This window comes from Hemibagrus wyckioides, linkage group LG08 (assembly GCF_019097595.1).
Source record: "Hemibagrus wyckioides isolate EC202008001 linkage group LG08, SWU_Hwy_1.0, whole genome shotgun sequence".
In the NCBI taxonomy this organism is placed as follows: domain Eukaryota; kingdom Metazoa; phylum Chordata; class Actinopteri; order Siluriformes; family Bagridae; genus Hemibagrus; species Hemibagrus wyckioides.
The window spans coordinates 16076423-16103508 of NC_080717.1; the positions used below are offsets into that span (position 1 = coordinate 16076423).

The window sequence follows — 27086 nt, forward strand, 5'->3', positions numbered from 1 at the left end:
AGACTTATAATAACCCACCAACAGCTAGTGTACTTCACCCGGAACCCTTTTTTTTTCTCGTGAGAGGCTTTTTCTGCCAGTCAGCAACATTAAGTTACCGAAGATCTCTTGTGAATATCACAAGCTTGTGCAAAACCTTAATCAGCAAACTTCTCACACACACACATTTTAATTCCACCTGCCTGTTCCTGCAGCTGTTTATATCAGCTCAGTGTTTTGTAAAGGAACTTACATCAACTTAATTCAAATAAAATAAACAAAATTACTTTTAGGTTGTTCATTGCAATTTTTTACCTTTTGAAAATCAACCCTGCAAATGTGAATTGTGAATCTTTAAGCACAAGGTGCATCTTTCTAACACTAGTAGGAACTAAAATCAGCAGTTAACAAGCAGCAGTCACACTAGCTTTATGCCTTCACTTTAAGTCCAGTGATCATTTTTTCTGGGCATCCACACCTGCCAGAGTCTCCCAGTCCGAATGGGCACCTCTACTAGACACCAAGCATCCCCAAGAGGAAAAATTGTTTGTAATTATTTAATAAACTGTCACTTGACCAGGACAATTAAAGTACCATGTTTGGTTCAAGGCACTGGATTCAAATCCCAGTGTGTTGTACATGGAGGGCTGACTGAACACTGAGATTAAAATCTAAATATACTCTTAAATGCATCTCCTTCTTAATCAAGTATGCAAAAAGCTCTTCAAATATATAGTCAAGCCATTAGATTGATTTAGATCTATAAATTCACAGCCCCTTAAAGTGTAATTAAACCCACAAAAACATCATGGGTTATTTTATATTATTCGGGACTGCACTGCAATAACCACAACTACATAACAGTCTGATTAATAATATTATAATATCAGTAATCCCTGTCCTTCACTGCCAATGCATCCTCTAATGCAATGTGGTTATGGACTCAGGTCATTATTAATACTGTAAACAGTTAGGTGAACCTTCAGGTGATGACATTTTTCAAAATGCATGAAGGAAGAACTACTACACAAGTCAGTGTAAAGAAAAGTGCATGCTAGCCAATGATCTTTAATCCTGACTCAAGACTATAAAGAAAGTCACAGATATTCAACAATACTCATGATTATAATACGGTAGTAAAATATAATACATGATACAAGAGAAATAAGAGGTAAAGATAATGTCAGTTACTTGACAGGAAATTAGAGGGATAGTCGCATGATTTGGAAGAGAGTAAAAACAACCAGAAGGCAGTTTGGGGGGAAAAAAGAAAAGAAAAAAAAAAAAAAAAAAAAAAATCAGGTCCAGTCCAAATAGTATTTTGATAAGAAAGAAACTGTGGAAAGAGAGTTCCCATTGGTCCAGTCATGAAACCTTCAGTTTTTATTGTCTCACATTTAAAGTGTTTTTCAGGCACAGATTCAAACTAGTCTCATAACTATAATGTTATTAGGGATTTTCCATTATTTTCTTTAAAAGTAGAACTTATTCTGCGTCATAAAAAAAACAAACAAACAAAAAAAAACCCTCTCTCTCCTGGGTAGGCTTATAAACTGCACTTGCTAGCCTCATTCATGATATTCTTGAAATATTGGGGAAAATGGCAGAGGAACGTATGGCCTGTCGTCAATGGTTATGGGGTTTCTGGCAATTTGAGAAAAACTGCAACGGTCAATATTCTGAACTGGCCCCTAGGTTGTAACTGAGCACAATAAAAAAATATTTTTCTTCTTTCTCCAACACACCATCTGTAAAAGACAAACGTAATTATACGGCGTGTCTTTAGGAGCTACCAAAATAACAACTCTCAGAAAATACAAGATTTCCATCTGAATAAAAAAAGGGACCTTATATTTCTAAACACTCACCTAGTTGCCATTCACTTGAGATGAAGGAGGGCTTCCCCTGCTGTTATTGGCAGCCCTCTCTCTACTGCGACTCTCCCTCTCCTCATCCTCTTCATCCCGCTCCTCATTTCCACTGTGATTCTTACAGTACAGTCTATTTTTGGAAACATGCAAGTCATTTAATTGCCAAGGTCAATGGATGCATTAATTGCTTGATTGAAACCAAGAGTAAAGACATCAACATAGTTAGTAAAAACAGACCACAGCACATTTCAATTAAACTGTGGAGGACCCATATTGAATAACAAATTAGGTCCATAATTACTTGAATTTTGAAAGTTTAGCATTCTTTAAGTGTCTAACAGGTTATATTGGAGTTGAAAGGAAATAATGAAAATGAGCTTAAGGTGTCAACTTTCAGCTTTAATTTGAGGGTCTCCTCCTTTACATGGATCCAAAGGTACTTGAACAATTGGCTACTCAGCTATTGCATGGCCAGGTGTTTTTTTTTTCCTTATTTCATTTCAAGTATGGCATTTGCATTTAAAATCTGTTGTATTAACTCTTAATATAAAGTCTAAAGAGCTGTCAATGACAGTGAAACAGGCTGAAAAATCAAAACAAATCAAAGAGATTAAAAAACAAAACAAAACAAAAAAAAAAAAAAAACACACAATGGGTTTGACCAAATCAACTATTTGGTACATTCTTAAAATGAAAAAAAAAAAAATGAAAAAAATGAAAGAAAGCACTGATGAGCTCAGGAACTCAAAAAAGCCCAAAAACATAGAAACGGTGGTGGACAACAGAACATTTCTGTGCCCTGATGAACGAAAAAACACCTTCACAGTAATTCACCCGATCAAGAACTTCCTCCAGCAGACAGGTCTATCTATGTCGAAGTTAATAGCTAAGAGAAGCCTTCACCAGAAATGCACAGGGTTAACCACAAGATGTAATCTATTGGAAAGCCTCAAAAATAGGAAATGCAAATTAGTCTGCTTTTAAATCAAATAAAAATAAATAAATAAAATACCGGTACTCTCTTGAAAGATCATCTTACAGACAGATGAGACAACCATACCAGAACATACTCTGCTCTTATCATTCTGTTACAGTATCATCAAGGATACAAACTGCTTACGATCTTATGCATGCCACCAAATCTTCAGGTGTTGGGCATGTACGGCTGTGAAACAAGCTGGATCCATTGTATTTATTGAGGATGTGACTGACAAAAGCAACAGGATTGATTCTGAAGTCTTTAAGGTTATAATAACTGCTCAGAATCAGCCAACTGCTTCAAACCTCATTGGATCTTCATCCTTCACAGTGTAGATGTACAATGATGCGCATACATCAAAAGCAACTCAAGCCTTTAAAGTAAAGAAGTGAAAATGTTCTAAAACAGCCAAGTCATCCATCCGACCTAAATCCAATTCAGCATGGATTTCACCTGCTTGAAGGCAAAATCGCCCCAAGAACAAGCGAGGAACTGAAGACAGCTGCAGTAATGGCCTGGCAGAGTATCACCAGACAAGAAACCCAGCATCTGGTGATGACTTCTGGAAGGCTTTGACAAGTTTGTCCAATTATTTTTGGTCCTTTAAGAAGGAGAGACTCAATCTGAATGCAATACCCTCACATTAAAGTTGAAGTCTGCCCATTGTTTATTTTCACTTCCTATTTACTGTGCAAGACAGCAGAAATAACAATAACTGTCAATTTCCAAATATTTAAAAAACCTGACTATATAAAAAGGGTATAAAAATTCTACACACCTCTGTTAAAATGGCAGGGTTTTGTGGTGTAAAAAATGAAAACAGAACATGTTAGACCCTTGTCTACCCTTAATGTGAAATTACTGCACATAAAAATTAAGTAAAAAAAACAATCAAAGGAAAAAGAACTTACAATAACTATAATAATTACATACATACATTACATACTTCTAGGGGTGCATACCCCTAGAAGAAAACTTTGGCTACAACTTTGGCTAAGAGTCTGTTAGCATTGCACATCCTTCTTGCAAAAATATTCTAGCTCCATCAAAATGTAAAGGCATCTACTGTACACAGCCAGCTTCAGGTCACCCCATAGATTTTTAGTTCAGGATTCAGGGTCTGGACTCTGACTAGGTCATTCAATAACAGTGATGTTCTTAAGGGGATGTGGTAGCTTAGTGGTTAAGGTGTTGGACTACTGATTGGAAGGTTGTGAGTTCAAATGCCATAAATGTCAGCCCATCCTTTATTGGTTACAGACACAGCAGATCTTTATTCAGGGTTAATCAGATTAAATTCACTGAAGACAGCTGTAGGATCATTACTGTTGAATTTGAGACTGTATGTGATCGGGTTATTCTGGTCACCGATTATAAAAGGGTGTGCACATTTATACCACCAATTTATTGGTCTACTTTTCCAGAAAAATGTTGATTTGAAATTTTCTTCTTTATACATACACTACCAGTCAAAAGTTTGGACACATCTTCTAATTCCATGGTCTTTCCTGATGTTTATTTCTTTCTACATTGTAAAACAATGCTGAAGGCGGCCGAAATACACGATAATGTCGTTTGAACAGTTGATATTGAGATATGTCTGCTACTGACGCTCTGTAAAGCCGTCATAACGGCTCTAATCTGAGGTGCTGTTAATTGGTGATTTCTGAGGCTGGTAACTCTAAATGAACTTCCCCTCTGCAGCAGAGGTAAGTTTTGGTCTTGCTTTACTGGGATGGTCTTCATGTGAGCCAGTTTCATCATGGTGCTTGATGGGTTTTGCAAATGCACTTGACAATACTGTTCTTGCAAGAACTATTCCAGATCACCTGACCTTCGTGTCTTAAAATAACAACTGACTTTTTTGTTGTCATTACATATGGATTACTTAAGTCCATGTGTGTTATTTCATAGTTTTGAAATCTCCAGTATTGTTCTAGAATGTAGAAAATAAATCCCTAAACAAAAAACACTGAAAAACCAAACCTTTGACTGGTAGTGTAGTAATTTCACACTGAGGGTAGAAAAAGGTCTGACCTTGCCATTTCAACAGGGGTATGTAACCATTTATATCCATTGTATACACCTGAGGCACTATTAACACTTATGATAAATCAAGGCTGAAACTACCTGACTAATCCAGCTAAACCTCACTCTGCTTCTCCCTCAGTTCAATGAGCAGGAATAAAAATATTTACTTGTAAATGCCTCTGGCCATGTTCTCTATGTATTTGGCCTTATCTTGCAGGCCGCAGTGGTAGTGGTAGGTTTTCACACACGCTTTTATCTCGCATCCAATGGTAGCGCCGAGCTGACCACACAGGGTGCATTTCTAAATAACAATTAAAAAAAAAAAAAAAAAAAAAAATCAATCATATAAGCACTGTCACAAAACACTCACATTGTGCTGTTATAGCCCTGTATGATTAAGAACATTTACAAATGCAAATAAACTTCCATCGATCTTATAATGCATATTATATTAAATGACTACTGAACAAGTATGATCAAATGGCAGCTCACACTCCTGTACGCTCACAATGTTAACTATTAATAACATAAAAAAAACGAATGGAAACTGCAGCCTCTGAAGGTTAACTGATGTGTGGTTTAACACCTTCTTTGCTGATGTTTATTAGCATTCCTGCAGTGTTACAATAGCCTAAGGTAGTAAAATAATCTGAATAATGACAAAGATGACTAACTACATTAACTACGTTTAGAATTGCTGGTCAACTAGTAAAAATGATTAGCTGTGCAACCTCGAGTGTGACAGACAGGAGGGAAAAAAGATTAATACAGAGGTTAATATATACAACTAATACAATTAATCAGAATAACAGCCTATTTGTATACTATACGAGCGAGCTAGAGTTAATGGGATAGCAGATATGCAGTGAGATTGCAAAAGAGTAATGCAGAGATTTTAACTTCTGATACTTAGTAAGTGACAGTAACACTGCTGCACAATAGACTGCAATACATTCTTAACAGCTCAGAAAAAGAAAAGAGCTCACCATTCTTTTCCCTCTCTTTATTTCCTGAATGACTGTTTTAATGTCAAAGTTACCAAATTCTGCACGTGATGTTGTAGTGAGCTGGACAGTCCCTGAAGAGAAAAGCTGCAAAATAAATAGAATAAAATAAATAAACAAACAAAAATAAAAAAGCAGGGGGGAAAAAAAGAGAGAAAAAAAAAAGTTGTCATTCAATCTAAATCATTTATTTATTGTCGTTCAGTTAATCAGCAACATTATTAAGCGAGGTAAAACAGGACAAGTCGTTATTGCTTACAGTATTAGGACAATAAATTCTTGGAACTTTTCAATAGTCAATACTAACAACTAGATAAGATTCAGGGTTTTTCCAAAATGTGGCAAAACTTTGAAATCTGAGTCTCAGTCTAATTTAAAAACATATATATAAAATTGATTTTATTTAAATTCAAAACCAATAAATCATGTCAAATATTACAATAATGAATAGTCAATTTCCAGTGGTTTATAACATGATTTATAACATTATAATGTGTTTATCTGAAAAGTGAAAGACAATCTCCAGCACGACCAAAATGATGAACCTGACATGACTCACCATGCACTTATAGTGGGCGGCAACCTTTTTTGCGTTATCACAATGGAGAACACCGCGGGTCTGATTCTCCTCATCACCAGCATGGCAGAAACCACATCGAAGGCCTGACTCACTGGGGCTGCCCCTCAAAGGGGACCGGTCCCGCTACAACCACAACACGTTAGCATGCAAGACGTGCCTTTTTTTTTTAGCACATGCAAAATGATTGGTTGACACAATCAGGAGATTTATTTAAAGATTTAGTACTTTAAATAAAAGTGAATGAGATGGGGGAAAAGATATAGGGTCCTACATTTGAAGAGCTCTCTGTTTCATCTACACCTTGTGATGAAGTTGAACGGGCATCTTCTGACTGGCCACGTGGTACACCTCTGATCCGGCTCTTTTCAAATCTGCCACGCCCTCTGCTCCGGGGTGGGGATGAATCTGAATCATTGGCTGCGACTCCTTGATCCTCTGTCAAAGTATTTAGCACAAATAAAATTTCTGACAGCATTTGTAGCACACCAATTAATTTTTATATATAACCGACCAGACATAACATTATGGCCACCTGCCTAATATTGTGTTGGTTCCCCTTTTGCTGCCAAAAAAGCCCTGAGCCGTCATGCACTGCACTGTGTATTCTGACTCCTTTCTATCAGAACCAGCATTAACTTCTTCAGCAATTTCAGCAACAGTAGCTCGTCTGTTCGATCGGATCACACGGGCCAGCCTTCGCCCCCCACGTCCATCAGTGAGACTTGGCCGCCCATGACCCTGTCACCGGTTCATCACTGTTCCTTCCTTGGACCACTGTTGATAGATACTGACCACTGCAGACCGGGAACACCCCACAAGAGCTGAAGTTTTGGAGATGCTCTGATCCAGTCGTCTAGCCGTCACAATTTGGCCCTTGTCAAACTCGCTCAAATCCTTACACTTGTCCATTTTTCCTGCTTCTAACACATCAACTTTGAGGACAAAATGTTGACTTGCTGCCTAATATATCCCACCCACTAACAGGTGCCATGATGAGGAGATAATCAGTGTTATTCACTTCACCTGGCAGTGCTCATAATGTTATGCCTGATCGGTGTAATTGTCAGAACAGACTGTTACGTTTCTAAAACAGAACACTAAAGCTTTTTCTTTAATCAGATTATAATGGTAAGCATTTATTACCATCACTGGCATCTTGGGAGGCATCACGATGTTTACGACAGTAAACACTGAAAAAGCCCAAATAAAAGACGATCAGCTTTTGTTTTTTGGAAGATAATTTTCTATTAAAAATAAATAAATAAATAAATAAATAAATAAAAATCCCCTTACAGGTAGATGCCTTGTGAGGGGTTCTCCTTGGTCTGGGCTTTGTCCCACAGGGCACAGTAGTAGTGATATGTCCTCCGACATGTCTTAACATCACAACCTATGGTAGCCCCTGGCCGGTGGCAGGATGAGCACATCTGGTTACAAAATGAGAACATCAGAAAGAACATTTACATTCTTTTGTTTCCGGTTACAACACTAATAAATGAGCAATGAACTAGTTTATTTAGGTATACAGTGGTGTTTAAGGATTATCTCACTGGGTGCATAGTCCAAAAAACCTCAGGTTCCATCTCATACATGCGTATGTTTTAACCAGTTTAACTCTATTGTGCTTTTGCCATAGCTGGTTCCTATTTAAACAACATCAGTAATGGAAAGCATCTACATATCAATTATTCTATACAGATATAAAAGGGTGGATTGAATTACTGAAACTGTAAATTATATAGCTAATTTATTTACACGGTATGCTCTTAAACGTTGGTGGATTTACTGTATTTACCAGTGTGAAATACTGAATAAGAACAATGTGGCTTTATATTAAAAGGTCTTCTCCAGTGCATCAGTCAATAAATGTGCAATAACAATAAAAATTTCACAAATCCTCTTCAATTACATGAAACATACCAAACAAACGTCAATGAAAGTATGAAAGAAATTAATAGTAATCTCTGTACTTTACTCGACGTCACTGCACATTCTATTACTGTAGATTAAATCAGGTCTTAAATTACATCCTGATGGAAAAAAATAACCCAGTAAATAAAGATATCTAATCTTTGAAATTATTCAGATAGTTTAATCAGTCAATCTAGTCAAAAGGCAATAGTTCATTGCATTTGCTACTAGACAGCTAAAGTCTTGAACTGTTGTTTGTATTTTGTACGCAAGTTCAAACCAGACAGAAATGTGAAGAAGCCTGTGTCAAATCTATGGCCTGATGCGATTTCAATACATTCCTATGTCCGAGTTGTTCTGCCTTCTTCTGCGCTGTTATTTTTTTCCCCTCGGTTGAGTTTGAATGTTATATTTGTTAAACAAATTAATCAATATTGTCCGATAGTGGCAACATGAAATCCCATTTTCATCCGATGTAGGTCTATCGAGACACTTGATCACTTACCAATTTGTTTCCTCTTTTGATTTCTTTTTTTACATCCTCAACAGAAAATCCCCCAATGTTTTCACTGTCTGAGTGAGACGTTACTAGAGCAGATGAAAAAAGCTGCAAAATAAACGCAGAAAAGATATGCACAAGCATGTGAAACTTACGCAACTTAGAATGGTGACAAAGAAATCACAAAACTGTCCGATCATTTCAATCATACGCTGAAACCTATGGAAGTATTTTCATAGAAAAACTTTCAAACTGTATTTGCAATTGTGCTTTCTATTTGTTAAAATGTACTGTATAAACTATAACATAATTGCATATCAGTGCTGTTTTACTTCCACTGCATCGTGTATGGTGACTAACAAAATTCAAATGGAAAGGCAGTGCCCTTTGCATTTCCTATGTCTTACAAAGAAACCTGTATTGGGTGGAAGTATACTACGGGGTCTGTTTGTATTTGGATTTGACGTCACTCACAGTCAACAGCCGAGGAGGAAAACATGCTCAACAGACGATTATGCCGATGCTCATCAAGAAAATCAGAAACAGAACGGGTGTTCAGTACACTTTCCTTCATGGACGTCAACTGTGACTGACATCACTTCCAAATACAATTGGCAATGTTTTCGAAAATAGTCTGGAAAATGATTCCATAGAAACCATTGTTACATTTTCATTCAATTAATTTCAGCAGCCAAACTTACATAAACTACAAGTTTCAGAAAGAGGTCTCTTTCTTGTGCAGCTGAACACAGACTGTCCACTCACCATGCATTTGTGGTGAGCTGCCACCTTCTGGTTGTCTGATACTAGGAGCTGACCACACTCCTTCTCTCGGGTTGTTCTACAGAAGGCACATTTTCGCAGACGCGACGAAGCTCCTTTCTTTTGCCCCGACATGGCTAGCGACTTCCACTCTTGAGTCGAGTCCTCTAATTAGCAAAGATGCTGTCAGTAAACAGACGTGTACAGAGGAATTAGGATGTTATTATCCTAATCACCATATTATTTACAGAGGTGATTAAATTCAAACGATCGTGTGATTGTAAATACTCATAACAATTTACAGATGGGTAGTTAGGAAGGCAAGAGGCATGGTTAGCAATCAAATAGTGCTTTTTTTTTGTAGTAAACTAATTCAGTTACTGTACTAACTGCATGACATCATGATTAAAAGACACAATGCTTAAAAACTACGCTCTAACCAATTATCCCAGTGGATATCGCTAATAAAACTTCTCCATCGCAAATTAAAAGTGAATACGTCAAACAGCCCACGCATTATATGTACTGTCATATGACAAAGTGTAGATCGTAGAAAATAAGATCATAAAGATATTTTTATCTCAGAAGCTTTACACCTTATAACACGACTCTACGTCTCAAAACTATCTGACGTGTTTCCTCTCACTGATATGATGTAAATATAAAGATTCAGTACTTCTTAAAAAAAAAAAAAAGAAGCATATCTTTAACCTGATCATTTAAATGGACTGGTTAAGAAGCATATTAATGACGTCATAGAAAAGCCAGATCATTAACAGCTGTATTTTTTCTTTTTGTTTATGTCAATAACCTAAAGCACTCTGGCAGAAAAGGGGTATGGATCTTTCTTTAAAAACATTTTTTTTGTCTTGTTTTTCCAAGTTATCTACATTTTATAGGCGAGGAAATGCTCTAACAGTATGATTATCGTGGATATATGATTACTCAAAACTTTAATATATATTAAAAAGAAATCTCTCCTGAGGACAGAATGGTGAAAGGCCTGCGTGACTGAACACGCAGTCCATCTATGGATAGGGCACTGGGCCCGTGTGTGGATAGAAATATCCGCCATCTATCGAAATATTTTTTAACTCATCACATCGCACATGTTGGTCGTACATTCAAGTTAAATTAAACCGAGATATGGCGAAAAAATGAAATTACGAAATCGCCTCCGCAAAAACGCGCGAAAGTGAAACTGAAGCGAGAGACACTGAACTCCGACGATCATAAAACCCCAACATCACCTTAACACGCCTTTATAATAAATCCGATTAACATTTTTGCTTATTTCATATTTTCACAAAAACATGTGGAGTGAAAAGAGTGGCGCAGCTAGTTAGCACACTTTGAAACTCAAAGCCAGGACATAGCTAACCCTCAAAACTAGTGCGAAATCTGTCGCTGCTCGAGCTAAGCCTGGGCAGCATTTTTCCCTCAGTTTTCTTTATAGTAACGTAAAAACTCTCGGTTCTTGTTCAGCTAAAAACAAAACTATTTATTTATTTTTTAGAAAGAAAAAAAAAAATCATTTCTCCGCTCGGCTTTTTAGCGCTAGCAGGCCTCCTGCCATGATAAAGCTGAGAAACCCGGAGCAGCGGCAGCAGAAAGATAGAAACAGCACACAACGTGCAGAAGTACCGTGTAGTAAACATCCAAGAACAAGATCTCAGAGTCTCAATGAAAAGTCGAGCAGAAAGCACATCAGACCCGGACACTTCTCGTGTCGTTAAAAGGTGTGGAAACCTAGGCCCAAGCCCTAAAACTGGCATGACGGTTCAAAATTCAACAAATTAATTTCATTGTATTGTACAAAGTGTTGACACTGATGCAGAATTTGAACAGGATGCCACCGAATAGTAAAAACATAACTATATTATTATAACACTGACACGAACACTACGCTAAGGCCCAAGTTCCATGAAGCAAATCATTATCCCGATCATTCATGTCAACTTGATTTTGTACATATTATGAATCTGATAGATAATACCTTTACGTTTGATAGTGTTTAGTCAATTTTACCCGCGTCCCATGTCCCACTCCGCCATAGGCGTTACATCAATCCAAACACGGAGAGACTAGAAACATTACTGTTCCTCACTCCATCAAAAAACAAATCACTATGTAATCTAAGCTCGTGAAAATGTCATATAATGAGTCCTTACCACCGGGGGTCTGTTTCGATCACGTTACGCTAATATAGATGTGAAGCAGAAGGATAGTGGCGTGAACCTCTTCCGTCTAGTGAGCACTGAACGGCTGCAGTTAGTTCCTAGCCATTGCGGAGCATTCAAGTTACGTTGCATTGGCTACTGCAAAAAGCACGTTTGTTCACCACGGATGTGAACGCCACGCCCCCTCAAGCTGGCCGCGTCTCATTTACTTACGTTCCCTTTCGCTCTATTTATGTTCCCTTCACTACGAGTCTAGCTAACCAACAAAAATGATCTAGGAAACACGTGAATGGATAGGTCTTTGGAATTTTAGTGGACAAAAACAAAAGATTGGATAGTGTTTAATGTAAATATACACGCAAATACAGGTTCGAAAAGTTTGTTTCTATTTTCAAACTCACCATTGCACTTCTGATCCAATATCCTTCATGGGCCAATATTATTTCACTATCCATTTCTCCTTCAGGGAATTGGCTTTCCATATCGTTACAACTTCATCAGGTGATGTGAAGTTTGTTTGGCTTAGATGTCCAAAAGAACAATTCAAATGTGATGGAAAAAAGCAGAACTTACCCAGAAAGCAATTTCCTTTTAAAAAACAAAGCAAGCTGGGCGTGTGTGGGTGGAGATGTGTACAGATATGTAAAGTGGAATTACAGAAAATAATTTTGATTTGATCTCTTAAAATGATAACGTTTTACAGTCAACTCAAGAATTGTGGCACTCTTCACATGCATATGCATACATGAATAAATAAATAAATAAATTTCTGAGTGATGTTCTCCAGCCTAAAGACATAAGGAGACTACACTATATTGCCAAAAGTTTTGGGACACCAATTCAGGGGTTGGGCTTAACCCCTTAGTTCCAGTGAAAGGAACTCTTAATGCTTCAGCATACCAAGACATTTTGGAAATTTTCATGCTCCCACCTTTGTGGGAACAGTTTGGGAATGACCCCTTCCTGTTCCAACATGACTGCACACCAGTGCACAAATCATGGTCCATAAAGACATGGATGAGTGAGTTTGGTATGAAGGAACTTGACTGGCCTGCACAGTGTCCTGACCTCAAGCTGATAGAACACCTTTGGGATGAATTAGAGCGGAGACTGTGAGCCATACCTTTTTGTTCAGCATCAGTACCTGACCTCACAAATGCGCTTCTAGAGAAGTGGTCAAAAATTCCCATAAACACACTCCTTAACCTTTCGGAAAGCCTTCCCAGATGAGTTGAAGCTGTTATAGCTGCAAAGGGCAAGCCAACTCCATATTACATTTATGTGCATGTAAAGGCAGACGTAGTTTTGGCCTGGCTTGCAGTTTCAATATTTATATCAGGTCAGAATATACAGCTACACAAGTCCTAACCACCTGGCAGAATTGACAAGGTTTTGAGGATAAATATTCGGTTCTGTTTAACCCTAAGTATGCACTGGGGGTTCTTTAACCCTTTAATGTCCAAAGCAATGGAACAATTCTTTCTTTGCATTATTTAGTTAATTCGGTCAATAATAACAACAATATATAACTGTTTTTTTAACAGACCCCATAATTATTTAAATATAGGCCTCTATCAAATGGCTGCCCAATCGGGTTGGGTTAAGTTAAAAAAATTTGTTAATGAAATATAGTGACTCTACCAAACGGTCACATAGGACATTAAAGGGAAAAGGAAGCAAAATAAAGAATGCTCAACTCAGCATGCTACTTGTCAATGCTTTGGTGAAACAGAAATTGTCAGTAGTGTGTTAGGATAGTGAAGTACATGGTATGGGTGGTGGTAGTTCAATTGGTTAAGGCTCTGGATTGTTGATTGGAAGATCAGGATTCAAGCCCCAGCACCGCCAAGCTGCCACTTTTGGGCTCTTGAAGACCCCAACCCCCTGCTCCAGGGGTGCTACATCATGGCTGACCCTGCACTCTGACCCAAACCCTCCAAGAATGAGACATGTGAAGAGAGAATTTCACTGTGCAGTAATGTATATGTGACTAATAAAGCCTACTTACTTACTAATAACTTTTGTGTGTGTGTTTTACTGTTTATGGTTTGTGAGTTCCCAAATCATAAACTTGATTGCTATCTGCCTTGCTAGCAGTCAGGTTTAGGGCAATGGAAAAGTGTTGCTAGCTTGGTAACTAAACCACATCTGTTTGTACAGAATGTCTATTGAATGAAACATCATTTTTCCAGACTTATATGCTCAAAAGTACACCAACTGTGCCATTGTGCCATTGACCAAAAGCGCAATCCAAGTTCACCATGTGCAAGTCCAAGTGCTTTAAAGCGGCAAAAATGGGTCATGGGTAGCCTGCTCCTTGGTGGAAGCACATATAAGCCAGTTGTTTAAAGAGACAACATCCTTAGCAGCCACTGACTATCAAAGGTGACTGCCTGCAGGCATCTTGAGAAAACATGTTGGGCTACAGAGAGGCCAAAAGGTAGGACTTAAAACTGAAGTGTCTGTCCTTGAAAGCTCTAAGGAGCTGGAAAATATGAATTATACAGCTGCACAGACATGAACCAGTCTTGTGGTGGCACAGCATATATAACATCTGATAACCTTGGAATGGGGAAATAGGAGGGCTATGCCACCATTTTAAGGGTTGCTGTTATCAGCCTGTAATTTTAATTGTCCAGACACTGATGAAAATCATGGGTAAATACTCTCAGTTTATGACTTGATAGAGTTGAAGGGGACATAAAACTTATGCAAGAGTTTGATGCAGGAAGTATAATCATTACATATGTTACTTTTTAATAGAAAGAAGCTACTGGTAGAGAAGTTTGCAAAAACATTTACCACTTTCATTATTGATGGAAACTTATGGTTGTGATAATAACCATGCTTGTTTGATGTCTGTTTCAGTTGATGAAATCTGTTTGCATTAAAATCATGGACTAATTCTTCTTTCGGCTGCTCCCTTTAGGGGTCACCATAAAGCGGATCCTAATTCTCCATCTCAATCTGACCTCTGCATCTCCCTCTGTCACACCAATCCCCTGCATGTCTTCCCTCACCACATTTATAAACCTCCTCCTTGGCCTTCATTTTCTCCTCTTTCCCAGTGGTTTCATCCTCAGCATTTTTCTTCCAATATAATCCATAGCCTTCCTCTGCACATGCCCAAACCATCTAAATCTTGCTTCTCTTACTTTGTCTCCAAAACTGTCCCACCTGCGCTGTCCCTCTAATATACCCATTTCTAATCCCCTCCATCCTTGTCACTCCCAACACAAATGGCAGCATCCTCAACTTTGCCACCTCCAGCTCTCCAAACCATAAAACATAGCTGGTCTTGTAAATTTTCCCCTTCACTCTTCCACACACCTTTCTATCACTCCTGCCACTCTTCCACCCTTGACTGTACTCTCTTCTTCACTTCAAAATCGTGGACTAATACATTATGGAAAAAATAAACCCCTCCCCATCGAAGCCTTATTGGTCAGAATTGATGTCAATCATGAGCGGTGGGCGGATCTATGAGCACTCGCCAACTTCCCTGATAGTTGTTCTTCAGTGAGCTACTGACGATAAAAACGGGTGACAGTAAATCTGATAGTTTTCTCCGGCGCCACCAAACCATTTTGGGGAGTGAATAGCATGTACAGAGTTATTTAAATTCTGTTTTGCCACTTGAAGACGTTTCTTTCGACCGAGCTAAGTTGTCCTGAGTGATTTTCAGAGTCGCCGTGAGAAGAGTGAATGTGGTGAGTAAGTATATCCCATTTGAGCTCTCTCTCCTAACTTGCTAAACTGGCTCGTGTTCACGCTAGCTAACGTGGCTCCTCAGTATATAAGTTAAAGCCAGCCTTGCCTGTCGTGTTCACTGTAGGTCCACATTTCTCTTTAAAGTTAGCTTGAGTAGCAGTGTTTGTTTTTCCCCGTGCTGTTCGCTTATAGCGCTGCTTTCTTTTATTGCTGCATATTGCTGCTGCGTTAGCTGGCTGTCATTGAAAAAGTTCAGTACCTGCTGCTACTCTGCTCATGTCAGTGTAAAAAGATAAATAGTGTTAAACCTGACCCCCATCCACGCTTAGCCCTGTTGCTTTAAACGTTGTTTAATAATCTACCTTCTCTGGTCGAAGCCGGCTTAACTAGTTAGCATTTTGTTTCAGAGGCAGCACCCTAGCCTAGCCTGCTAATCAAAGACAGGAAATCGACTTGCCCTAAGCGAGTTACCTAGGGCGCTAACGCTAGCTAGCGAGGTAAAAAAAAAAAAGTGTAATATGATCTGAAGTTGTATCCCGTAGGTTTTTAGTACTTTCTAAAGCAGCATTAGTGTTTAAAACCTATTTTTCCAAAAAAAGGTTGGTCGATACCTGCTGGCTCTGTCAGTCATTTTGACTGGGTGGTGGCGATCGATAGCTATCAGACATCAGCCTGCTTGTCTAGTAGCTTAGCTAACGCTGGCTTTGGTTAGTGTTGCTCTACATCATGGTGGTTCATCATCATCTCATGCCTCACTGCTTTATAATGCATGTTAATAGCGTTTGGCAAGACTGCAAGGAATGGCACCACAATCGGAAAAAGGTGATCTTACTAAACTAGTAAAGCAAACAGACGTCAAAGAATCCATCCACTTGAAATAAGCCACTTTAGACATAGTAAAATTTAACACACGTTAATATCTTATATTGCTTTGCAAAGCTTTCACTGATCCGCAAGTTAAATTTTGTTCACTGTACTTAGTGACTAAAAAAGTCAGCACATTTCTAGCATACAACAATGCTTTTGAATGTACAGTATGCTAGAAATGTAGACTGTTGAGATACAAGTCGAGTTTGAGTTTGCTGGAGCCAAAAGGTCCTCTTTTTAAGATCCGTAATAGTTTTTAGTAATAATTTATTGAGGTACTGAGAATTTCTATATAGGCCTAATTCAAGTCAGCCACCCGAAATAACCAAGTAAGATCTTTTAATTCTAATTTTATCAGCTCAGTTGAAATCTCTGGATTTTTTTTTTAGACTAGATGTGACGGTTTTTTTTTTTTTAGGCCATGACAATACTATAGAAGGCAATGGGAACTTAAGCAAGTTCCTTTAAAAACACACACAGAAATGACTAAAGACGCTTCAGCAACAGAAAATGTTAAATGTTTGTATGTCAGACAGCTTTTTTTTTTTTTTAAAAAAAAAAAACAATATTACAATATAAAGTTCACCCGACTTTTTTTTTTGTTAACCCGAGCTATCAATTAAGTGCGTCAGTGATGTTCTGTAAACTGTGGAGAAAAAACAAACAAATAAAAAGGACTGTGTATATCCTACCAATCAGGACAAGGAGGCGTCTCTCTGCTCAATCGGCCCTCATGCGTGTGTTTTGGAGGTGTGGTTGTTGAGTAAAAACTGAAGAGAGAGCTTTATCAGACTTGGCAGATGACTAGAGACAGGCTACGGCTTGAAACATGAATGGGGCCGTGTGTAATGGGGCAGTGCCTGTAGTACAGGAAGTCCCACCCTTTAATGAAAGAGCCAATCAACTTATTAGTAAAAATATAGTCATAAAAAAGTCAGGCTTATCAGATGTTTACAGTGCATGTGTAAGGCCATGACAGCTTCTGCAACAGTCCTGACTGGTTCTCACGATGGTCAGGAAAGTTCATATTACTTATAAATATGATTTAATTGTCTGCCCAATTCAGCCAGGTGACATAATATTACAAAGATAATACAAAAGAGGATGTGGTTTATTGTGGGTTCTTGACATGGATATATCAGTAAAAGCAGAGCAGCTGCATTTCAGCTCTGTAGTTAATGACAGTCTGTTTAAAGGCTAAAATCTTCTTCTGCCTTAGAAGTAAAATTTTAAGGAGGTGTTTGAGGTGTCTCAACCTCTTAAGAGAGAGGTGCCAGAGAGAGAGGTTCTCTTGGTGAGAGGTGCCAGAAAAGACAGGCACCCGCTAACTTCCAGGCTTGTAAAGGTGTACTCCACTTGACTGAGTCCCTAAAGATGTATAGGGTCAGACACAATTTTCATCACAGATTAGTAATTTAATACATTACACTGATGATGGATCAATTTTAGAAATGCTGCATTTCTGTTCATTTGGTCTTATAAGTAAAAGATGTGTAATAAGTAGATTGTAAATATTAAATAAGCTGTAAAGTCTTACTAGTTATCCTACATTTATTTGCATCTTAAAAAAGTATTACTGGCTATAGGGTTTCAGGATCTCTGCATCCTGAGCCAGCACTATACCAGAGTCCTCCTCTGTCAACTTATTTATATATATAATAGTCAGAAATATGACCATTCATTCATTTTTCTCTGGGTTGTTGTGATTTTGCTTGCATTTCATTGTTTTCTGTATCTGGCATTTTGATTTTGCTAGCAAAAATACAGCCAAAAAATTGCCAATTTTCTCCCCCAACAAAGCCCAGGAAGAGCCAAAAGCATGAATCTAGAATGATTCGAGCAGGCATTTTAAATGCTCCAATATTAAGACACTTCCTTGAAGCTGCATCTCCTTCCCCAGTCTGATGCGCTCTCGCTTTCTTTCAGGGTAAAGGGAGAATATTTGTAGTTCTCAGCTGCACAGCTGGTAAGATTATTATGCCTCTGCTACTCACCTTACACTATAAAGTTTTGGTTTTGGACAATCCAATTGCTTATTGCGATATTTTGTAATACCTGCCTGACAAATACATTTCCTCTTGAAATACTGACCTCTGTGCCTTGTGTACATACTTCTTGTCAACTTTGGTTGGCTCATAATCTACGCTGGTAGTTGCACTGGGAACGTTTTAAACATTTTTTCGCTCCCCGCTTTTAAGATTTTTGTGGTCTTAAGTACAGTTTGAAGAGCAATTCTTTTTGTATTGCGAAGATGGCTCCCACTTGTACAAACTTTACTGTAAATGCTTGTTGGGGGGGAAAAAGAGAAAAATGCTGCCAGTACAGCACCAGCAAAAAAAGTAAATAAATCCTAAGAAATAGTCCATGTAAATCACTCCAAACGATCATAAAAATTAATAATTTATAGTGGTTAAAGGTTATTAAAGATATTGACTATAAACAATGTACCAGTAATACTACTATTTCCTATATATATTACTGTAGGTGTACCAACCATTGCATCTTTTTTATTTTTATTTTTTTTAATTCAGTTAGATTTGATTAATTTTCATGTATGATCTTTTTGTAATTTCTATTTTTGTACTGAAGACAAAACTCAGGCTGCTACAGGAAGGAAAATCACCTCTGTTGTGGATTTTGTTTGATAGATTCTGAGATTCTGTACATTAAAGCAAATATAGCCTATTGTTACAGTGCAGTCAAAGAATATCCCCTTGACATCATCTGTGACGTCAGCATGACAGAAGTTGCTGACTTTGAATAGCAAATCGATGATCCCGAAGGCCTTTGACCGTCGCAGGGGAAAAAATCCTGACGCGTAATCGGAGACTGCATCTCATTTCTGTTTTTATGGCCCCACCCTCTACAGTGCAAATAACACTTATTTATTTTATCTTTCAAGTCCTATTTCTTCCTTATTAAAACTCCTGTTGTCTGAATTTACTCGATATGCTTTTGATGAATCTGGAAATTTAAATTGCCAATAAAATGGTAATTTAGGGGCGTACATTATAGGGCATATTATTTTACATTATAGTTTGATTAATGGAAAAGACCTATCAAATAACCATCACTGACCAGGAATTGCTTGGGTGGTGGGTTCTCTGGTACTGTGTATTTCTGGAGTTTTTTAAAAAACATGTATATAGATACACCCTTCTCTTTGCCCCACCTTGTAGGAGGTGAAGTTTTTAGAGACCTTTGCTTGTTTTTTTTTTTTTCTTTTGCATAATTTGTGATAATCATTATCTAGTCTTTATAAGAATTAACCTCAGCACACTTTTAGTTGATTTTGTAACCCCAGCAAAGACAGAGGTCCATTTCTTATACACGCACGCAGACATCTTGACGTCTACTGAAGTAGGCTGCCATGTCAATATCATTACTATGCAGAGAATTGGTGCAAATGAATGTCTAGATAGTGCTGGACCCATGATGGTCCATTTCTATCATTGTATGACAAATTATATAAAGTCATATTCTCAAAGCTCACCTAAATAGTGGAAGTATCTGATACAAGGCAGGTACCTGATACCCCGGCAGAGCTGTGTATTTTTGCATATCTTTGTATTCAGTGAAATACAGAAGATAAAACCTGATCAGCAAGTTTGCACATGACTTCAATACTTGAAATGTCACACTTTGTATCATAACAGATTTTGGGTTTGATTCTTCCTTGGAAGGTGAAAGGTTTCTTGCTTCATCCAAGCCCAAGCACACCATCTAAACAACATGCCGTTCCCTTTTGGGAAGTCTCAGAAGAGTCCAGCAGAGATCGTGAAGAATCTCAAGGAGAATATGGCATGCTTAGAGAAGCTGGAAACATCTGACAACAAGAAGAGTGAAAAGGTAAACAGCATATATGCATAAGTAAAACTTGCACACCAAAGCAGTAATGTGGGTGGTAAGATGAAAAACTTTTCCAACAGGTTGCTGAGGAAGTTTCAAAAAATCTAGCCTCATTGAAAGAAGTGTTGTGCGGTACTGGAGACAAGGAGCCTCAGACTGAAGCAGTGGCTCAGCTTGCACAGGAGCTTTACAATACCAACCTTTTCATCGCCCTCATAGGCAACCTGCAGAGGATCGATTTTGAGGTGACTTTTCCATTTGGATTTAACTTTTATTATTTTTTTTTTTGGCAACTATTAGTATAGTCTATATTGTTTTTTAAGAGATTGTTAAGATGGCGTTTAGCTGATGGAGAGATAAATTACAACATTTAAATAAATTGCTACTCAAGTTTTTTTTATGGGTCTGTTAAATTTTGTGCTTGAATGCATATAGTTTAGTTTTGTTTGGCCTTTGTACTCATTGGACTTAATTCTGCTCCCCGAAGGGTAAGAAGGATGTAGTTCATCTGTTCAGCAACATAGTGAGGCGTCAGATTGGTACCCGCACACCCACAGTCGAGTACATTTCCTCCCACTCTCAGATCCTCTTCATGCTGCTGAAAGGGTGAGTTTTCCAGGCCCCAGGGTGCAATCCTGATAAGCACATTACTAAAAAAAAAAACAAACATTGATTATGCTGTCAGTTCCATTACTGATATGCTGTGTTCAGCTAAGTTAGAGCATCAGTCTACATTTCCTGGTTCTGTTCTTAGAGCTGCAAGCTCTGGACACCTTTTAGTATGTAATTGATGTGTGTCATGTTCAATTAATTGAATTTCTCCACATTGCTTCCTCTCTCCTCTTCATATTCGCAAACATATACTAGTAAACAAAGAAATCATCTTTCAGGAAGCTCTATTGGTCCTTAGTATGAAACCTAATGTTATTTCCTTTGATGTCACATAGTGATATTTTAAAGGCTGAGAAGAACCCTCTGGCTAAGTGCAATGCTAGCCGTTTGTACATGTGTTGTTGGTTATGCTCTCAGATTTGTGCATTAACATTATTCTCCCGGCAAATCCAGCTGTGATATGACAATGCATAGCAGTGGGACCTCAAACTGATGGTGTGTTTGCCTATTCCAGTCAAGGTTTTTAGCTAGTGTTCAATAAGGGAGAGTTAGATAGTGTGTGGAAATTGACCATTGATTATCAGGGAGTAAAAAACATACAATTTAGTCTAAAAGTTCTGAGTTGATTTCCAATAACTGTTTTATCTAAATATTTACCAAGTCACTAAGCAATTAAACCTAGTTAGAATTAAAATGATCTACATTTCCAGCTTGTAACACAATTTGTTATAATTTACTTGGTCATGAGTAAGATGTGACCTTGTGCCTTATTCAGAGAGGATTAGTTGGGGATGAAGGGTAATATAGTTATTGCCTGGGTTTCTCTGGTTGTTTAGACTATAGGAAGGTTGAGGGCTTGCATTGATCAGCATGTAAGGCCAAATGATCTACAATAAGAGGGTATGCTAAGGCTCTAAGCTGTCCTTTTTAACATTTTATTCAACAGCATTACTTAACAGACAAACTCACCATCCACTTTATTAAGAAAACCTTTACACCAGACAGTTGTCTAATTAGCTGATCATGTGGCAGCAGCATAATGTATGACAATTATCTCTGTGGCTTTAACCATAGCATGGATGTTGGTGCCAGATTTGGTTTAAGTAATTGAGAAACTGCTTATCTTTTGGGATTTTTCACACACTACAATCTCTAGAGTTTATGCAGAATGGTGCAAAAAAAAAAACATTGAGTGAACGACTGTTTTGTGGGTGGAAACACCTTGTTGATTAAAGGGGTCACAGAAAAATGACCTGATTGGTTTGAGCTGCAAAGAAGGATAAACAGTATCCATAATCACATTTTTACAAGCGTGGTGAGGTAGAAAGGCACCTCGGCATACACAAAACATCAAACCTTGAGGTAGCAGATGATCACGTCATCTTGGAACCTGTTGTCTTGTGTTCTGCTGTGGTAAACAATCCGCCTCAAGGTTTGATATGTTGTGTGTTCCGAGACACTTTTCTGCTTACCAACAACCATGCCATGGTTGAAGTCTGCCACATGACTGACTGATAGATAAGTGCATGTATGTGCAGGAGTACACTTGATCTTTTATTGTTTGTCTGGAAATTCTATCCTGTCTAAATGGTTAGCACCAGGTATAGAATAATAATGTGGATCTTTTCATAATATGGGAAAATGTTGCTTCCTTCAAGATGTCCTTGTTCTTTTTGAAACTAAAGTGTCTAAAAAAAATTAAAATACTAACAAAATTAAAATGTCATAACTGCTAAAAGCAACAGATTGTGTTAGTGAACATGTATTTTTCAATTTTTACTGGACAATAGTTAGTTATCTTTCAGTGGTGTCTTGTTCTTTATTGGTAGCCGTGTATTCTCTGATAATTGCAGTTACGAGACTCCAGAAGTGGCTCTGAACTGCGGCATGATGTTGAGAGAGTGTCTCCGTCATGAGCCCTTGGCCCGCACTGTTCTCTTCTCTGAGGACTTCTATTGCTTCTTCCACTATGTGGAACTCTCCACTTTTGACATTGCCTCAGATGCCTTTGCTTCCTTTAAGGTACACTTCTACAATTGACCTGTTTACTTGTTTTTACTTACTTAAAAACACATACAACTGAACTGACACCTTAATTGCATGGTTTTCTTATTTTTAGGATCTTCTAACAAGACACAAAATCATGTGTGCAGATTTCCTGGAGACAAATTATGACAGAGTAAGCACCACTTTCCCTAGATTTCTATAATGATTTTCATTCTTTATGGTATAATTCAACCACATGGTTACTAACGATTTAATCTGATCAGTGAGGTTTTTCAAAGCTTCAGGGAAATGTAACTGTGCATCTGTTAAAACTGAAATATTTGTCAATTTTTGCAGGTATTTACAGAGTACGAAAAACTGCTGCATTCTGATAACTACGTCACCAAAAGGCAGTCTCTAAAGGTAAGGATAGACGTTCAGCTGTTCAGACAGAGACGCACAGCCATGTTGAAATCTCTGTTTGCACTTGCGTTCCTTTTTCGTGACTGGTATATCCACATATTTCGGCAATTGTTCTGTCTGCATTTATCATTAAAATAAGTCATGTTTCTAGTTGATATCTACATTCCAAGCAGTTCTGTGATCTGAAATAGAGATGGTCACATGCTTCTTTAGTGGTCATGCTCATGTGGACACACTGGATTTGATTAGATCTTGCTGTAGGTAAATCAGCTGAAGCCAATTTTAAACATCATGTGAGATAGACATAGGCATTAGGTATTGTCTTTCAGGAAATTTTACTGTATTGTAAACCCACAGAAAAATACCTGCTGATGTAAATAGTAGGACTCACAAGTGGTGCGACTGCTTGAAACTGCTTCCTTGTAGACACCTTCTGTTTTAAACCACACACAGCTCTTGGGAGAACTCTTGCTGGACAGACACAACTTTACAGTCATGACCAGATACATCAGCCGAGCTGAGAACCTGAAACTGATGATGAACCTGTTGAGAGACAACAGCCGCAACATACAGTTTGAAGCTTTTCATGTCTTTAAGGTACGTTTCTGTTAGCTCTCTGGCTAGAAGAATTTTTCTACTGTACGGTGCAGCAATGAAATATTTTTGACGGCTCCTATTTGAAGTTGGGCAACTTTCTCATATAGTGAGAGATTTGATTTCATGTCCCGATGTTAGTATATCCTTGTCTTTGATATTTAACTCTATTTTATATTTCTTACTGATGAGCCATGTGAGATTCATTTATAAATTAGGCCACATCCTAATCAGCTTTTTTTAATGGTTTGTTCACTACATACATTACAATGGGACTAATAACCTAATGAGATTTACATTTGGCCAAGATTTAGTCAAAAATACCTGAAAATGGATATAAATTGAATTTGTAACTGTTATAACTCACTTTCACAATCAGACAACATATCATTAGAGTCTAGTATTATGTGATTACCTATAATTTGTCACAATAGCAAAATCTTGACACATACTTGGTGCAGTATTAGTAATAGGTACAGTATTGAGGTTATTGATGGCTGATACTTGGGTCAAATATAGAGAAATGCCTCAAAATGGGGAAACATTTACAGAAGTCATTGTAAACAACCAAAATGCAGATTCTTAGCTGCTTATGTCCCTGGCCTTCATTGGGGACATCTCAGAAATCGCACTTCAACTAGTAATGGTACAACCCTTAAAAATGGTGAAAAGGATTCATTTAAAGGGGAAATGGCCAGCGATAATGGGACATTTAATTGAATCCAGGGTTAGGTGGTGTTATCCCTCATTTTAAACAGTGTGATGCTAAATTAGTAGAGAGGCCTCGGCTTAAATTTAAACAAGCTTTTTATCCGTTGTGTTTATCAGGTGTTTGTGGCAAATCCAAATAAGATACAACCTGTTCTGGACATCCTGTTGAAGAACCAATCCAAACTGGTGGACTTCCTGAGCCAATTCCAAACAGATCGCTCCGAAGACGAGCAGTTCTGCGACGAGAAGAACTATCTCATCAAGCAAATACGAGATCTCAAGAGGCCCGCACCACCGGAGGATGCATAGAGGACAAAAGAACAGGACTGAACAGTTGCGATGGTGACATGTTTTATGCAGTTGAGGAAATGACAAACAGGCCTTTCTCAGATCCCATTTCTTTGCAGCTGACCTCCAAAATGTGCAAAAAAATTGTCAATATGTGCAAACTCAGTTTTCCCCCCCCCTTTGCTTAGGAACACGTGTGAATTTGCTGTGTGAAAAGCAAGAGGGACTTGATCACTCTACTCCAAAGCTTTTCCCCCTTGTGTGTGTTTGATGGATTATTTTGAGCCTTCTGGTTTTCTGACTTTAGTCTCTGCCGCTCCTAAATGTGAACAGTTTATTTTATCTATGATATAAAAGCAGTTTAAATAATTAATTGAAGCCTTTCTGGACCAGATTAATTGTTTGGTTTTTTTTTTTTTTTTTCTTTTGATGAAGCGGGAGGTGAAGCGCTTAAGGAGGAACATCATTTCACACAGTCATTTCTACTACATTTTAACTTTTAGGTAGGCTCTTAAAGCTGTTTTAGGGGTGCGGTAAAAGCATTTGAAGGTGTAGATGTCTGTGAATTTAGAAAGTAAGGCACACTTTTTATGCCAACATGATTACATCAATTTCCCTTCTCCTCAAAAGCCAATTGGAAATGTTTAATCTTTCAGAGGAGAATTTCCTATATTTTTTGAAATGTTAGGAATTTTACTAAAATTCCTAATTTCCTGCCTATAATTCTGCAGACTTCATAGTTTTGCAGTCTCATTTCTGACCATGTGCTCACTTCCCCTAGTGGTTACATTATTTCAGTAGCATTGATGGGTTGATGCTCTCGAACAGCATTCTCTTTCAACTTTTTTTTCTGATTTAGTTCGGTCAGCATGTTTATTTTAATGGGAAGTGAGGCTAGTTAATATCTAGTTTTTTAAAATTAGGCATTGTTGCATATATTAGCTGTGAAACTAATTCTGGGTTTGCATATTTCACTGATCTACACATTATATGTGGAACATTAACCTCTTCACATACACTGTAAAATTGTAAGAATGATTACAGATCCACGTTCGATGCTTCTCAGGTGCTGTGTTTTAAATTTCAACCTACGCACATGAACCTAGAGACCATTGAAGCCTTTAACAGATGCCTTCAGTTCTCACACACAAAATACCCACATTTAACACCATCACCTGTACTGTCTACCTTGAATAAGTCAAAACTGTGGTAATGTGTTGTATCTTAAGTTGTATTGTTAGGTTCAAGTCTATTTTGCACTTTTCCGTACAGCTTGGTTGGTTATTGGAAGGTCTTTTTGAATGGAAATGCAAAACAGGACTCGTCTGAAACGCCTTCATTGAATTAGTGAGTTTACCTTAATTTCAACCTTGTATTCAATGTACTCTGTTTGCACAAATTCTTCTCTTATATACCTCATAGGATTTGAGTTGCTTAAGTGCTGTGTACTTAAGCAGCCACCCCCCCCCCTTTGACCAGTTTTATGTTTAATTACCATGGTCAATTATGCAAGGGAAAACCAATTTCACCTTCAGTTACTGAATAGGATCTACAAAGGGAAACCATTAACTGTGATATGTGCTGGTATGGTACTTTTGACTGTGAGTGTGCTGATATTTTTCTTCAGTGTATGTGGACGTTTTAGTTCTATAAGATTATATAGAGTAAAAATCCCTCTCAATATAGCATGATGGTGCCATGGCAAGTAGAGTGCAGGGTTTAATATGATCAGGTTTTTGCCCTAGTCTTTTGCAAAGGATCCACTTAAAGTGTGACTGAACCTCCATCAATACTAGATAAATCTTTCTGTTCCGAGTTAGCACAAGCTTATATTAGTTTGTCCTATGAAACCTATATAATGGTGAAATTTAGGAACGGTGGATCAAAAATGAATGAGTTTTTAGCTGAAGAGTTTATATTGAGTGGTGCCATTTTGGACAGGATGCAAATGCCAGCCTTTTTCACCATGTTATAATAACCGATATGTGTCTTTGAAAGTGATTAAGAATGACAATGTCCAATGCTTATTAAATTATTGTTTGGGGTTTCTGGCTTCAAGACTAGGCTTAAATACACCTTTTACTACTCCACTTTTAGTTTCCTTTATGTTTTCAGTTGTCTGTTCTACTATATTAGGATTATATATATGTACATAAAAGGTTTATTTTAAGAAACAAGTGTGAAGACCTATTGGAAATAAAATAAACAACTGTGTATGGCTCATCATTAATCATTGAAAAAGAAAAAAA

At 37.8% G+C, this 27086-nt stretch overlaps 2 protein-coding genes across 8 annotated transcripts; one reads left to right on the plus strand and one right to left on the minus strand.

Annotated features, from left to right (window-relative positions):
- Positions 1-1017: 1017 nt before the first annotated feature.
- phf6 (PHD finger protein 6) lies at positions 1018-11949 on the minus strand. 2 transcript variants are annotated; one of them, XM_058398020.1, is made up of 11 exons: positions 11788-11949; positions 9620-9799; positions 8861-8962; positions 7738-7871; positions 7588-7634; positions 6716-6879; positions 6424-6567; positions 5847-5951; positions 5028-5161; positions 1848-1980; positions 1018-1727 (listed from the first exon to the last, which is right to left on the minus strand). In XM_058398020.1, exons 2-10 carry the CDS (start codon positions 9749-9751, stop codon positions 1848-1850), a joined length of 1095 nt encoding a protein of 364 aa, XP_058254003.1. In that variant the 5' UTR covers positions 9752-9799; positions 11788-11949; the 3' UTR covers positions 1018-1727. The 2 variants fall into 2 exon arrangements, with proteins under 2 accessions (XP_058254003.1, XP_058254004.1); XM_058398021.1 differs by having other exon boundaries at positions 9620-9783; positions 11788-11947.
- Positions 11950-15277: 3328 nt separating this feature from the next.
- On the plus strand, positions 15278-27055 carry cab39l1 (calcium binding protein 39, like 1). Of its 6 annotated transcripts, none has more exons than XM_058397480.1 (10): positions 15278-15506; positions 18301-18340; positions 20031-20223; positions 20304-20468; positions 20711-20829; positions 22689-22857; positions 22955-23014; positions 23179-23244; positions 23698-23841; positions 24667-27055. In XM_058397480.1, the coding sequence occupies exons 3-10, from the start codon at positions 20107-20109 to the stop codon at positions 24856-24858; spliced, it is 1032 nt and encodes a 343-aa protein (XP_058253463.1). In that variant the 5' UTR covers positions 15278-15506; positions 18301-18340; positions 20031-20106; the 3' UTR covers positions 24859-27055. The 6 variants fall into 6 exon arrangements, with proteins under 6 accessions (XP_058253463.1, XP_058253464.1, XP_058253461.1 ...); XM_058397481.1 differs by having other exon boundaries at positions 20058-20223; XM_058397478.1 differs by lacking the exon at positions 18301-18340 and having other exon boundaries at positions 15278-15510.
- Positions 27056-27086: the final 31 nt, after the last annotated feature.

What these genes read in the sequence shown, in the direction of transcription:
- cab39l1 (XM_058397478.1), top strand. Translation starts at nt 20,107, where the DNA reads ATGCCGTTCCCTTTTGGGAAGTCTCAGAAGAGTCCAGCAGAGATCGTG. An exon ending in ACAACAAGAAGAGTGAAAAG is followed by an intron (nt 20,224 to 20,303) that starts GTAAACAGCATA and finishes CTTTTCCAACAG; the next exon opens with GTTGCTGAGGAAGTTTCAAA. An exon ending in CCAAAAGGCAGTCTCTAAAG is followed by an intron (nt 23,245 to 23,697) that starts GTAAGGATAGAC and finishes AACCACACACAG; the next exon opens with CTCTTGGGAGAACTCTTGCT.
- phf6 (XM_058398020.1), bottom strand. Translation starts at nt 9,751, where the DNA reads ATGTCGGGGCAAAAGAAAGGAGCTTCGTCGCGTCTGCGAAAATGTGCC. An exon ending in CCCTCACAAGGCATCTACCT is followed by an intron (nt 7,635 to 7,737) that starts GTAAGGGGATTT and finishes GGGCTTTTTCAG; the next exon opens with TGTTTACTGTCGTAAACATC. An exon ending in ATGGCCAGAGGCATTTACAA is followed by an intron (nt 1,981 to 5,027) that starts GTAAATATTTTT and finishes TTCCAAAAATAG; the next exon opens with ACTGTACTGTAAGAATCACA.